Genomic DNA, 15,162 nt, shown 5'->3' with positions numbered 1-15,162 from the left:
CAAACCAATACATAAAGAAATTTTCTTTTCTTTTGAAATTTTTTTATTTTTTTTTAAATAAAATCTCCATTTTGATCAGAGATTGCTTTTAGCATCTCTTATTCAACACTTTGTTCTTTCATTGCAACAGCAGCAGGTCTTTTAGGATTTGTCTTTATGTATTGATGCAAAACATTCTACCGAGTGAGACTTGATGGAGAGCATCTATGAACCTTCATTGTCTGCCAAACATTCACAATTGGGCTTAGATGTGGACTGAGGCAGTTATTAATTATGATAAAGCTTTGATATGAACTATTTCAATATATCACTGGTTTTAGTTTTTGAGCACAGCTGTCCTGCAGCTTTTATATATATTTCTAAATCACAGGACTGAATTAGCAGGACTACATCAAACTATTGTGCATGAGAATTAGTCAATAGAAACAAATATTTTTGATTTGTAACTCAAGCAATAGCTGCAGGACAGTTTCCAAACCCGTTTGGGTAAACGACCTAGAGAATAAATCCCCACAGGATGATACTGCCCCTGATGTGTTTCATCATGGGGACAATGGGTTTAAGGGGTTGTGCAGTGTTTGTTTTCCCCCCTCATATATTTTTGATGTAGACCCTAAAATTCGGTTTTGTTTCATCTCACCAGAGCATTTTCTGCCACGTCTCCTCGTCTCCTACCCTGTTTTTCAACCCTGCTCCTTAAAGTCCACTACCAATTAGGTTTTAGATGCTTCTCTGCTGTAAAACACCAGATTCAGATAATTATCATATATCTTTTTAGGAGTTACTGGATTACAGAAATCTGAAATGTATATATATTTTGTTTTATTTTTAGGAGTAATTAACCCACATTTTCCTTGACCCTGCATTAGTTGATAATAATAATAATTCATTTAATTTATACTGCACTTTTCACCAAAATTGCCTCAAAGTGCTACACAAAGCATTTAAAAAAACATTAAAAAAGAAATACATAGAGATAAAAGAAATAAAATAAAATAAAATAATAAAAGTTGTTTTAAAAGAGAAAAAGAAACATCTAAGGGGGACGAAATTTTTTTTGCTAAAAATAAATGTTTTAAGGCCTTTTTTAAAACACTCAGTGGACTGAGGTGCCCTCAAGGTGTCAGGGAGGGAATTCCACAGATGTGGGGATCCTAGCTGTAGAGTTTTGAATGTACTGAAGCCTCTGCAGACTCTTTTTAGGGATCCCAATGAGAAGTGCGTTGCAATAGTCCAGTCTGGAGGAGACAAAGGCATGGACCAGCTTCTCGGCGTCTGGGAGGGAGAGAATGGGACGGAGTTTGGAGATGTTATGGAGGTGGTAGAAAGAAGTCTTGCATAATTGATTTATGTGGGCTTCAAAAGTGAGTTGTGAGTCCATTCTTACACCAAGATTACTAACGGTTGATGAAAGCGGAATGTTAGTACCAGAAAAAGTGATGCTGGCTATGGTTAATGATTTAGTTTGATGAGGAGTTCCAACCAGGATGGCTTTGGTTTTGGAGCTATTAAGTTGAAGAAAGTTTTTCTCCATCCATACCTTTATTTCCTCCAGACAGGTGGTGAGTTTTGATGGGGATGACTGTGAGGGTGGGGGGTCAGCTGTGACATTTACATAGAGCTGTATGTCATTAGCATACACTGTAAAAAAAAAAACGGCCTCATTTTACGGTAAAAAACTGGCAGCTGAGTTGCCAGAAGTTTACCGTCTTTATACGGTAAAATTCTGGCAACCAAAACTGCCAGTTTTTTACCGTATTTCTAAAATACGGTAAAATTCTGGCAACCAAAGCTGCCAGTTTTTTACCGTATTTCTAAAATACGGTAAAATTCTGGCAACCACAGCTGCCAGTTTTTTACCGTATTTGCTAAATGCAGGATTTTACCGTATTTTTAATATACGGTAAAATTCTGGCAACCACAGCTGCCAGTTTTTTACCGTATTTGCTAAATGCAGGATTTTACCGTATTTTTAAAATACGGTAAAATTCTGGCAACCACAGCTGCCAGTTTTTTACCGTATTTGCTAAATGCAGGATTTTACCGTATTTTTAATATACGGTAGAATTCTGGCAACCACAGCTGCCAGTTTTTTACCGTATTTGCTAAATGCAGGATTTGACCGTATTTTTAAAATACGGTAAAATTCTGGCAACCACAGCTGCCAGTTTTTTACCGTATTTGCTAAATGCAGGATTTTACCATATTTTTAAAATACGGTAAAATTCTGGCAACCACAGCTGCCAGTTTTTTACCATATTTGCTAAATGCAGGATTTTACCGTATTTTTTAAATACGGTAAAATTCTGGCAACCACAGCTGCCAGTTTTTTACCGTATTTGCTAAATGCAGGATTTTACCGTATTTTTAATATACGGTAAAATTCTGGCAACCACAGCTGCCAGTTTTTTACCGTATTTGCTAAATGCAGGATTTTACCGTATTTTTAATATACGGTAAAATTCTGGCAACCACAGCTGCCAGTTTTTTACCGTATTTGCTAAATGCAGGATTTTACCGTATTTTTAATATACGGTAAAATTCTGGCAACCACAGCTGCCAGTTTATTACCGTATTTTATAAATGCAGGATTCTAAATACGGTAAAATACCGTACTTCCTAAAATATTTAAAAAAAAATAAAATGTGGTTTTGCCGTAGTAAATACGGTCATGCTGACTGAGGCATAATATCTCCATGAGTGAAAAACACATCCAGACTGGATGATATATTGACATTTTATTGTAAACCCTCCCCCCCAAAAAAAACTTATGGTAAATTACTGGTCTCTGTTCCTACCAGAATTTTACCATACAAATTATAGTACAACACACAAGGAAGTGTAACTTGTCAACCATTTCTATACAGAAAGTTATAAAGAAAATAATTTCTAATTAAACAAAAATACAGATTACGAGTAATCCACTTAAAGAAACAATTTCTATTTAAAAAGTCAAGTTAAAAAAAGAACTGATTCTATTTTCTGTCCAGTTTCCTCACGGTATTACTGAGATCTGGAAAACAGAAACAAAACAAACAGTATGTGTCCACATAAGAGATAACATATTGTAGAAGACAAAATGGTGATAAAAGGATTCTTGTTCTGGGTTGAGAGTCACAAGTCGCTGAGATCAGACGTTGCTCAGGATGGTTGTAGTCTTCCCAGTCACAGGTTGAAATTGAGACTCGCATGTTGTCAATCGGGTGTTTCCTCTCTGCTGGAAAACAAAAAGAAAAAGTTAGAAAGATGCACTACATGAACATCTTATTCGCTTAAATGTTTGTTTCACCTTTGTTGACTTGCATATGGACACAGGTACTTCAACCAGGTGGTGCAATCATTTCTGACTGAAAATTCAGTAGTTAAACCTTTGTTTGTTGTCAACAGGTGTGATCCTCTGGTCTGCAACCAGACAAAATACACAAACAAAAAACAAATAAAAACAAATATAACTGTTTTACGCAATTTATGAAATAGATACTCACCATTTATCTGAGTCTCATGAAGGCCAATAGGTTGTCTTCAACCATTTATGTAAGTTACATTTCCTGCAAGCTAGCAGAAACAAAGCTGTAAATGTGAACACTTTTCATACAGGCAAACAAATTGATACAGCTGAGACAATTTATGCTAGGTTAGTTTTTCATAGTCACTTTTGGTGCATTTCTCAAGTCATTGTTGGCATTTACAAAACAGTAAGCGCATTTCTCCAAACAATTTGTAGAAACAGGAAAAATAGCATTTGTTTGCTTTCAAAATCCTTAGTTCAGCTCTTAAAATTCTGTCTGTTAACATATCAGTGACTCAAAATAATAAGTTATAGTCTCTCTATGTACAGATAAGACAGTCAAATTGATTAGTCATGAGAAGAGACTACAAAAGGATCATTTACGCCAGTGTTTCTCAACCCTGCTCCTCACCACCCCCTGCTCTGCATGTTTTAGATGTGCCTCTACTCCAGAACAGCTGATTCAAATGATTGGATGACAATCAAGTACTGCAGAAGCTTGTTAATCATCCAGAGATACAATTCAGGTGTGTGGCAGAAGGGAAATACCTAAGCCTGCAGGACAGGGTGACGGTGAAGACCAGGATTGAGAAACACTGATTTACGCTTTTGCTATAATTTATTCATGGACCATGCCTTGGTGATTCAGAAAGAAAAAGACAGAAATGCAGAGAACAAAAAAAGTAGAAAAGGAGCCACAGGACAATCTCCTCAAGGAAAACTGTACAGTGCTGTAGAAATTACATTACATTTTTATTTCCATAGTCACTTTGTTCCTTAACTCCACTGAGGATCTTTTTTCCTCAGTGGGGTTAAGGAATGAACAGTAGGGTGGGAGGACCTCCATCAGCGTCATGTTGTGGGTCTCAGCCATGTCCTGATGTTGGACTGATGGAAACTGGCAGATGTCCTCAGCCTCTTCTGACTCTTCTTCTGCTTTCCTCCCAACTATTTCCTCCTCAGCCTCACTCCTCTTCTTCTCTCTGGCTGTTCACTCTCTCCAGATACTTGTTCATCAGTTCTCAGACATGTAACATTGTGTTGTGTTCTGACTATATAGAGCATAATGTTGCCAACTGATGGTTCACAAGATGCACCTCCAATCTGTTTCAGAAAACTGGTTGATCGTTGGTTGAGCTAATGGTTCATACACTGACCTGTTAGAGAAACTCAGGACTCACTTGGGAGCAATTTACCAATTCAGGACAGATTTAGAAAATAATAGAATATAAATTGACCCGTCTTCACTAAACCCCCAATATAAGCAGCTTAATTGAATTTTAAACACCAAATTCTATCTTGTATATTGTCACTCACCACAAAATGTGTGAATACTTGAGTTTTCCCTCTCCACTTGAATTTCTATAGCTTAAGAAAAAAAATGTGCAAAATGAGTTTCGAATGCATTTTTATTCATCACAGTGACTAATTTTCTTTTACTTTTCTCCAGTGAACAAGAGGATGTACAATACAAAAATATGAAAAATAACATAACCCATTCAACTAATTGGCACATGTAGGGCAGTATGCAAGTGCACAGTCTTTGCAGATATATTTCTTACACCTGCATCACACAGTATGTGTTTTACAGTCTGAGGGCAGAACTGACATCTCTTCCTCTTACTTGGCTTAGCTGGGGAAGTGGCTGTGGTAGATGGATCCTCAGGTTGATCAGGAGCTGCTGCACTCTGAATAGCTTTCACAACTGCTGCTGAGGCTTCTGTGCGGGGGACATGCTTCCTTCTTTCAATGAGTGGAGTTACAAGTGCCTTTCCTAGCTGCACCAGGAACACCCTCCTCTTGTTGTGCTTATGAGACATCCAGGTTGGGTTGATCTCTATCCAAATCACAAAGGCATTGTAGGAGGACACATCAATGATGTTGTGGAAGATGACCAGGGGCCAGCGGGCAGTCATTCTTCTGCAGCTATATGCTCCAATCACCTTATCTAGGTTGTCCACACCTCCTTTGTTTCGGTTGAATTCCAGGATAATGATTGGCTTCCTGTCCTCACGGTCACTAGTGTCGCCGTCTTTGTGCAGTGTGCTCAGAAGAACTACATTCTTGTTTTTCTTTGGGAGGTAGGAAACTAGAGTGGTGGTGGGTGTGAAGGCAAACTTTGAGGAGAAGACCTCTCTCTCCTTTGACCCAAGCAGTGCAGGTGGGAGCTCAGGCTTGTTCTTTCGAACTGTACCAACCATGGTGATCTTCCTCTTCAGGAGCTGCTGTCCGAGTTCATAAGAGTTGAAGAAATTGTGACATGTCACATTGTGACCCCTCAGTCCCTCTGTCACATCAAGCACAACTCGCAACCCCTGGTTCTTCTCTGGGCATCCACTGGTTGACTTCCCAGTATAGACTTGCATTTTCCAAGCATAGCTTGATTCGGAAGCCACCCATGACTTGATCCCATATTTTGCTGGCTTGCTGGGCATATACTGCTGGAAAGGACAACAACCTTTGGACAAAAGACATTAGCATCAGTGATTCGTATCAGTGTCACAGAAAACAGTCAAAGAAATCAATAGTGAAAATCACTTTTATTACAAATATGAAAACAGATTACCTCTAAATGGAACCAGTTGCTCATCCACTGTTACATCAGGCTCTGGATTGTAGAGGTAGGGTAACCGCTCCACCCACTTGTCCCATACCTCTCTTATGGCTGCAAGTTTGTCTGTCATACATCTTGCTGGTCTTGATTCACGGTCATCAAATCACATCAGTCTTGAGTAGGTGTGAAAGAGTTTGAGTGGCATTGTGGCTCGGAAAATTGGCCTTCCACTCTCTGCTTACTTCTGCTACTGATTGATCTGAGACACAACTAAAACTTTGTAACATTTTATGGTTTGTAAATAACTCTGTGACCTTGATTTCAACTCCATTTGCCTCACGGGTCATTTTGACCTGAAGACCATCTTTGTACCTTTTTTTGTACAGCTTACATGGAAATGAGACTAAAAGCAACACTGAACTTTTTCTATTGTCTGGGCCAATCTAGGAAAAGTCTTAAAATCTCAAGTTAAAAAAATTACATTTAGGGGATTTTGGGGGGGGGGGGGGGGGTTAACACAGTGGCGGGTCATTTTGACCCGAGGACAACAGGAGGGTTAACATATTTTGATCAAGACGATAAAAGCAAATTACAATTATAAAAGCATAGAAGTGTACATAACCAGCTACATGATGTACAAAAGCAAAACTTGCAAAACTAATTTTTTGATGTGCAGAAGTGACACAGTAATTTGAAGATTGAACAGGTAGTTTTAGGAATTTCAATTCTGTTCTGAGAGATGCACCCAAACTGAGAAAAGCTGTAAAATATTAATATTTAAATTCTCTTATTTTAAAATCCTTCAACTGTCATGGACCCAGTGACTTTAGTGCAAGTATTTTGGGGGTGAGAGTCAAGACGTCAAAGGAAAATATTAAATAATATCTCTGATGCCAAGCTTTATACTTTTAAGTATTACCAAAGTATTGAAACAAAAGCTAACATGTTCTTCAGAGATTTAACTTGCATGCATGAACATTTCACACTCAAAGTAATTCAAATTAATTATTGAACCAAACTTGGAAAAAGTTGCTTCTGCCATTAACAATAACTTTAAGCACATGTAGTCTAAAGTAGACCAGAAATATAATCTATGCAGCCGTTCCTACAGAAACATTAATGGAAGTGTTGCATCTGTGAAGATTAAATGTTCCGTATAGTAAAAATATATAGCTGCAGTGCATATACATAAACAGCATGGCTCAGAAACTACACATTTCTTTGTCAGTTGGTTAAAGTTAGCTAACTTCAGTTAAAACCGTGAAAGGGACTCACCTGTGATGTGTTGCCCTTCTCCTCCTGAACGTGCAAAAATAGCAGAAATTTGATTTCAAAGACAGTAGCAGCATCTTGACAAGGACCAGGCCTACTGGGCTCTCAGCACCCTAGTTAGCAACCTTAGTTAGCACAGTGACTTTACTGTGTTGAGTTCAGGACACCACTACAGGAACAGAGTTAAAAGAATCTTGCTGCTGATGCTGAAGGATCAAGCAGCAATGCAAACTAGATAATTATTTGTTTACATGACAAATAACAGTCTCCATTTACTGTAAACCCTGCTATTTATCACAATAACAAAATGAAAAACTCTCTAGACAAGGGGTCCCCAAACTACAGCCTGTGTCATTTGGTCTGGCAATGCTGGATCCGGCCTGCCTCCTCATACCAGAGAGCATTCAGTGTATTTTTTTCATATATTGTATTTTCTGGTTTGTGGATTTTTCTTCAACCACCAGGGGGCTCTTGAGCAGATGTTAAACTAACTTTCCCTCAAATATATACTAGTCAGTCCCAGTCACCGTTTCACTCACGGTTTTTTCCATTTCCATTCTGGGTAAAAATCTATCTAAAAGCGACCGCGAATGTGTCGTAGTCAGCAATACCCCACCCCCGTCGACAGTTTCAAAGACAGAACAGCACACCCCCCCCCCCCCCCCCCCCCCCCCCCCCCGTCACCCCCGTCCCCCCCGCCGACAATAAGTTTCTAAGGTATCTTTCTCCAAAAACTAAGACCGGCCCCCAAGCAGAGAAAGGAACAGCTATGTGGCCCTCGCAGGAAAAAGTTTGGGGACCCCTGCTCTAGACTATTCTCTACTAATAGCACAATATTTAAAACCAAGTGTGGGATTTGTGAAACTTCAATGATGGGTGACTTTACAACTTGTATGATTTTGGATAACACTAGAATTGTTCTTTATTGAAGTTTCACAAATCAGATAAAGGTTTTACAAACCCCACACTTGGTTTTAAATATTCTGATATGAGTTGAGAATAATCTAGTCCAGATTTGAAGAGTCTAGGTGTTGTAGTTTTTTAGCTAGAGTAAATTAAAGATGCTGATTGTAGTGAAAAATTAGGTGGAATTGCCCTTTAGCCATTTCCCAAATTGGAAGCAGCAATTGGAAACCAACTTCAGCTTCATTCAAGCAAGAGGGGCTAACATACAGTTCTCTTAATGTTAATGATCAAATACTCTCATAAGTGATGGTGGCGTTGGCTGTAGGAGTTTGCTTTGCAATCGGTGGATCGCCAGATCGATGCCTGGTCTACTGCTGAGATTTCAGTTTGGTGTATTAAAGGCATTATTAAAAAAGAAACCAGAATATCACACCAGCATTCTGTTCTTTGTAAAAAATTCTTTTGCAGTCTTGTTTACGCTTTTACATTGTAGATCTAAACATCAGCAAAATTTGTAATTTTGGCTGATTGCTACTGTTAAGTTTAGGGTAATTAACTGCTGGCAATATTACAATTTTTTAAGAACTTTACAATTACTTATATTTTTACACTATATTTCTGTATTTTCTACATTCGTGACTGTCACAATTATTTAGGATATATATTTATTCAGTTATGATAATGCCATGTATTTTCTACGGCAGTATAATGCTGTGAATATTCTGGTCAGTAACTGCTGGCATTTTACAATTTTTTACCGTAAATTTACTGACTTTCTTTGCAGTTTCGACTTACGGTAGTTCCATGTAATTTCTACGGTAATGCAATGTTTTTGGATACGACGACCAAAAACTGTTGGTCTTTTACCATTTCTTACCGTAAATTTACTGACTTTCTTTGCAGTTTCGACTTACGGTAGTTCCATGTAATTTCTACGGTAATGCAATGTTTTTGGATACGACGGTCAAAAACTGTTGGTCTTTTACCATTTCTTACCGTAAATTTACTGACTTTCTTTGCAGTTTCGACTTACGGTAGTTCCATGTAATTCTACGGTAATGCAACGTTTTTGGGTACGACGGTCAAAAACTGTTGGTCTTTTACCATTTCTTACCGTAAATTTACTGACTTTCTTTGCAGTTTCGACTTACGGTAGTTCCATGTAATTTCTACGGTAATGCAATGTTTTTGGATACGACGGTCAAAAACTGTTGGTCTTTTACCATTTCTTACCGTAAATTTACTGACTTTCTTTGCAGTTTCGACTTACGGTAGTTCCATGTAATTTCTACGGTAATGCAATGTTTTTGGATACGACGGTCAAAAACTGTTGGTTTTTTACCTTTTTTTACCGTAAATTTACTGACTTTTTTTACAGTGTAGCAGTGGAATGAGATATTGTGGCGGCGGATTATTTGGATTAGTTCTATGATCTTTAAAATTAATTAATCGTTAATATGATATATCATGTAAGTAAGTAGCATAGTATATATTTTACTTCAATACAGAATATGAGAAAACTGTTTTAATTCAAGCTATTATTGACTTAAAAAACAATGGGGGGAAAAAAACAATATAGTTCAATAATGTGATTTATATATACAATATTTACAGGATGAGTTTTTATATGGCACACACCTGACCAGGAAAAAGTGTAACTTTGATCTGGATCAATCTCCTCACTAGTCTAGTCTAGTCCATATGCAGACTGGGTTAAATGACGTGTGTCTTTATTTGGGCTTCAGTCTTACTGGCAATGCCTTCACAATAGAACTTTACTTTAAATCATCTGAGCCATCGATTTAGGAATGAATGTTTTGATCAGCCTCAACTGAGATCTTTTTCTACCAGGGAGAAAATTGTTCCTTTCTGTTTTTATAAGTACTACTATAGAATACTAACTTAAAGAATTGAACTTTAAGAGCTCTAGAAGAAAATTTCCAGCTTTAACTAGTGAAGGTAAAAACGAGGGTAAATCTGATCTCTAAATCTAATGAGCACAAGTTCCGAGAAGCTTCACATTCTAAAGTGTTAAAATAGCTCAGTTGAGAAGTGACAAATGCTTGGACCAGTTTTTCTGCATCACTGTGAGGCGTCGCCCACAGTCATTTAAGCAACTTTATGCAACAACTTGCTTGGTGTGTTTGTGTGACTAATCCTTTTCCATAAGAGGAGAGGATTGCTAATAATAATGCAGATGCTGTATGTTTATTTATATCTATTTCCTTTCCTGTCTTTTTGCCTTTAGGTAAAAGCAATAAGGAGGTGCTGGAAATTTTAACATCAGGGCATCGGTTGGGACAACCCAACCGCTGTCCACAGAATATTTACCGGATCATGTTAGACTGCTGGCATTCTGAGCCATCCAAAAGACCCTCGTTCCACGCTCTGCAGAGCCAGCTAGACTCCATATATGAACGGATTTATTACAAGACCGTAGAGGTGTAGAAGGAGACGGGGCCTGGCTGGAGAACTATGATCTTCCTCTGCTAAATGCAAGCCCAGAAAAAGGAAACAAATCTAAGGAATAAGGAAACAATAATGAATGCTGCTGCTCTTACTGTGTGGTATCTTAAAAAGGTTTGGAAAAAGACCGGTTTGTCAAAGGAAGATGAGGACCAAGAAGAACAACAAAAGCTGCCCAACATGGATGGAATGATGGAGACAGAAAGGAAGATAAACTTGGAAGGAAACTGAAGGTATATCAGAGGCTGAATGCAAGAAGCCGAAGAGAGGAGTCTTTAAATAAACTCATGTCTAAAAATAAAACTGAAGACTCGAGCCGCTCCTGGACCTGTTTTTAAATTCTACACTTTTATAGATTATAACTGAAAATGTCTTTATGTGCCATGTTGGAAATGTTACAGGCTTATAAGCCGTGGGGGTTAAGTTACCGATTTACTTCTGTTTTGGTCGCAAAACGTAGTGAATTTTAAGATTTGGTGCAATATATGAATGAAAGCTGGATGTTAAGACACATGTAGCTGATAAGTTTAATTAGTTTTTCACTTAAACACTTTTCCCTCTAGTGCTGAATATCTGGAAGAAAAGATTGGATGATAGTTTGGTTCAGAAGTACCTTTTTAAACTTCTTAAAAGAACAGATTCTGTTGTAATGTGGTGCCTCCAAAGGATGTTGCCTCTCATTAAATCAGACAGGATAACTGAATTTTACATCAGTGTCAAGAGTTGTTTTATATTAAGAGAGAGGAAAGTCTTTGCAGGAATAAACTTTAAAGCAAATCACTATTCTTCCTCTGTCAAGAGAATGCATTCTGGGTAATCAGTCAATATTTGGAGACTGACAAGCTAATAGGGTTTTAAATGTGTGCTTATTCGTTTTCAAGCTCACAGTATATACAATAGGGTTCACATTTTTTTTAGGAAGCTCAACTTTACATATATAAATTTGTCTTAGACCAGGAAACCCATCCAAGAATAACATTCTCCTCTTTTGGCTCTCATGTTGAATATCAAATATGGCTGCCAATTGTACACAACTTCACCACCGCTCCTGTTGTATCAGCTAACGTTTACATCTAGGGCCAAAAGTCTGTACAGGGTTATTTAATATGAAAATAGATCAACTTCAATATGGGATTCATGCAAGTCCTACAACTTTTTCACAATATGAAAATATTTTCTTATTATTCATCAAGACCTACCTAAATTTAAATGTCTATAGGTTGTTTTCAATCAAACCAAGTGAGATTCAGTAAAGAATCCCACTGTGAGTCCAGGCCCAATTACAACCCATCCAGTCTGAATAAAATCCATATTTTCACTTCTCTGTAGCTCATAAAATGGCAATAAGGGAGAACTCTATAGTTTCATGGTTGGGGAACGCAGCTCTTTTCAAATTTAAATCTGAAATCTGATTTAAAAGAGCGATCTTAGTTCAATCCAACGTATAACATCTTAGAAAATAGCATTATAATCAAGACAAAGTGTTCTCTACTAGTAAATTCAAGTATTCTAAGCTACGAATAGTCTGTTAAGAAAATGTATAATATTATGATATAAATGTATCATATTTTTCAAGAACCTTTATCATTTAAAAAAAAATTATTTTCAAGTTTGAAGCACACAAAGAGCCGTATATGCCCTGCCTGACATTTTATGAGCTACCGGGCTAATGGGTATGCATTCTTTATAACTGTCATTAGAGGAGACTATTATATCATAATCATTAAACCCTTTCTTCTTCATGCTTTTTGCAGAAGGTGAATGATCATACTGAAAACTTTACTTTAACCGTCAGCCTAGCTTGGCAAAATAATTTGGAGCAAAAGGAAGCAGCTAACATAACGCCGTCTAATGTTAGAAACCCTTCTTCCAAGGCATGCAGAGCTCACGCTTGGTGTTTCTAGTGTCATTTGGGTTACCTCCTTTGATTTTCTGCTTGTTGGCTTGCAAAACCTTTGTAGCACTAATATCTGATAACTGTTGCAGCCTTGATTGGTTGTTTTTCTACAACACTATGCTAAACTGGGCCGAGATCAAGTGACCCATGTCTTCCATGTGGTACTAGGATTATTATTTAATTCCTGCTAAATATGCACATAATGTTTACTGTTACTAAATTATTGCTTATAAGCTAATGAGCATGATGGCTTGCCAGCATCTTAATGTGTTCTATGTTAGCATGATAATTCATCATATATGTGTTATTTTTGGTACATGTATTGCTGCCCCTTAACACAATTTGTTAACCTGTTACACTCTGACCCTAAAGCCCATTTGATGGTAAACTAACGGACTGAAATATCTACTGTTCAGCTAAACGACTTATGTTCCAGTCCTGCTTTCAGTACAGACTTAAAATGTTCTTATTTTATTTTAATTTGTCCACTTCTTTGAGTTTCCTGGCTTCATGTGGATCCATTTTGTCTTGTCGCCAGAGCGTCTTTTAAACAGTTTACCCTTTTTCACAGGGATGTACTGTATGGCGGTTTGGCTACATGTCACATATCTGAAACATCTTAAAAAGAGCATTTTTAAAATGCTTTTTTTGTCAACACAAGATGCATTAAATGGTAAGTAAACCAGCGCTTGAAAAGCCACCGGAGCACAGTGCCATATGACCAGGCCTTAAGCTCTTTTAATGGGCCACACTGATGTCCAGTTACAACTACAGTGCCTATGTTTACAGTACAGACTGTACGCAGTTAACCAATGATATACGAACTACGCAAAGGATAGGATGGACCTTTGGACAAGAAAGACTAGCATGGCGGCACAGAAACGTTGTGTTGGGTTATCTTCATTTGAAGCACATGAAACTGTAATGTTGCAACTTGCAATGCAATTTGTGAATTAACCAATTTTGGTGTTTTTATGCATGAAATTTGCAGCAGATGAAGCCAAGTTCAGGAAACTTGAGCCATAATCACCAAATTATGAGTCAATGTTTGTATTTATGGCTGTTTGTGTTCAGGTACTAAATACAAATGATGCGAAAAAATAAAGTATTTTAAGTATTATTTTGCTTTTCAGTAGTTTTGTCCAATTTTTTTTTTTCACTTTTAGAGAAAAAATCTGACCTGAAACAACAGAAAATAAAAATGTGCGACAGTTTTATTCTATATATTTAGATACGAAGGCTTGATTCTGTATCTTCTATGTTCATATTAACAATGTTAAATCTTTGAATAACTGAGAATCATTTGAATCATTTACAGGTAGTAACGTGACATGAAAAGATGTTTTCTGAATTTATTTTCTACATTTTTGAGCTGCAATTTTGATATGTTTTCTAATAAGACTTCTTGATAACATAAAAAAATGACGAAGTAAAGTAGTACAATATGGAGGGTGGAGCTTACCTACCTGTCCTGTATTATAACTGTGTATTGTTACACAATAATAAAAGTGAGGGGAGGAAATGCAGAGAGGGTCCAAGGGTCGGGACTTGAACTTACAATCAGGGCATTGAAGACTGAGGCCTCTCTCTGTAGGTTGTACTATTTCCACCCCACAACCTGGTGTTTATATTTATTTACATTACGTAACGTTTTAGGCAACAACACTGCAATAATTACCAGTTACCATCAAGAAGCTTTTAGGAATACAACAAATTGGTATCATTAACCAAAAATATGAGGAAAAAATAAACTGATGTCCAGAAAAGTCTTTGCTGTACTCAAGGTTGTAACTTTGTAATGAAAGTTGTTGGGGGCGCTCTAAGGGTGGAGGCTGATGGACCTACAGTTACTCGACCCGAAAGCTTTAATTAGGTTTTTGTATTTTCCAAAAATGAGCTCAAACATATATGTGAATGCTTTCCTATTGTTGAGAACACAAGAGAACATAACACACTGCAATTTATATTTATAACTAGTTAGAGAGATGACTTTTGGTGCATTATATATATATATATATATATATATATATATATATATATATATATATATATATATATATATATATATATATATAGAGGGCCCAAAAACACTAATGTATAAAAAATAATAATAAAATAACAGCCGATTACGATGCCAAAATCGATATATCGTGCATCCCTAGAAGTACAATTTAATTTCCATCCATCAATCCAGAAAAATATGGATATGCTGCATTTTTTAATATAGCATAGCATATTTTTTTCTTGTAGACTTTCTAGTAATGAGATTTTAATGCATTGTTGCATATCCCAGTAAATCTGTTTCACCTTTAAATCTGCAGCTCTCCCTACTTCTCTCTGTGCTCTGTTTAAAAAGATTTATGAACCTCTTTACTAATAAATTTGAAGATATGTAGAAGCTCTGCAGTCTGATTCTGTCTGCACAATAAGAAAGCCTGTTAATTTGAACCTTTAACTGGGAGTCATGGTCCTCTGAGAAGACAAGCAGCCTTTTTTAACAGGTAAAGAAGAACACAACATTTAAACTATATTTTCTCAAGCTTCTTGCATTATAATACT

At 37.0% G+C, this 15,162-nt stretch overlaps 2 protein-coding genes across 5 annotated transcripts in view; one reads left to right on the top strand and one right to left on the bottom strand.

Annotated features, from left to right (window-relative positions):
- zgc:194282 (tyrosine-protein kinase Srms) overlaps window positions 1–13,723 on the top strand; it is a 40,576-nt gene extending 26,853 nt beyond the window's left edge. The window contains exon 8 of the mRNA XM_038309315.1: window positions 10,489–13,723. Coding sequence (XP_038165243.1) covers window positions 10,489–10,688 — 200 coding nt within the window. The 3' untranslated portion in view covers window positions 10,689–13,723. The remainder of the gene's footprint in view (window positions 1–10,488) is intronic.
- Window positions 2,864–7,942, bottom strand: LOC119799428 (piggyBac transposable element-derived protein 3-like). Of its 4 annotated transcripts, XM_038309317.1 has the most exons (6): window positions 6,075–7,942; window positions 5,133–5,966; window positions 4,826–4,876; window positions 3,486–3,555; window positions 3,290–3,402; window positions 2,864–3,217 (listed from the first exon to the last, which is right to left on the bottom strand). In XM_038309317.1, the coding sequence occupies exons 1-4, from the start codon at window positions 6,190–6,192 to the stop codon at window positions 3,500–3,502; spliced, it is 1,059 nt and encodes a 352-aa protein (XP_038165245.1). In that variant the 5' UTR covers window positions 6,193–7,942; the 3' UTR covers window positions 2,864–3,217; window positions 3,290–3,402; window positions 3,486–3,499. The 4 variants fall into 4 exon arrangements, with proteins under 4 accessions (XP_038165245.1, XP_038165246.1, XP_038165247.1 ...); XM_038309318.1 differs by lacking the exon at window positions 3,486–3,555; XM_038309319.1 differs by lacking the exon at window positions 3,486–3,555 and having other exon boundaries at window positions 2,864–3,214.
- Window positions 13,724–15,162: the final 1,439 nt, after the last annotated feature.

This window comes from Cyprinodon tularosa, unplaced genomic scaffold, assembly GCF_016077235.1.
Source record: "Cyprinodon tularosa strain WSP-4 unplaced genomic scaffold, ASM1607723v1 ctg66, whole genome shotgun sequence".
NCBI classification, from domain to species: domain Eukaryota; kingdom Metazoa; phylum Chordata; class Actinopteri; order Cyprinodontiformes; family Cyprinodontidae; genus Cyprinodon; species Cyprinodon tularosa.
Note: the sequence above shows the minus strand (reverse complement) of the source record. Positions and strands in the feature narration are given on the sequence as shown.

What these genes read in the sequence shown, in the direction of transcription:
- LOC119799428 (XM_038309316.1), bottom strand. Translation starts at nt 6,192, where the DNA reads ATGACAGACAAACTTGCAGCCATAAGAGAGGTATGGGACAAGTGGGTG. An exon ending in GCAACTGGTTCCATTTAGAG is followed by an intron (nt 5,967 to 6,074) that starts GTAATCTGTTTT and finishes TTTTGTCCAAAG; the next exon opens with GTTGTTGTCCTTTCCAGCAG.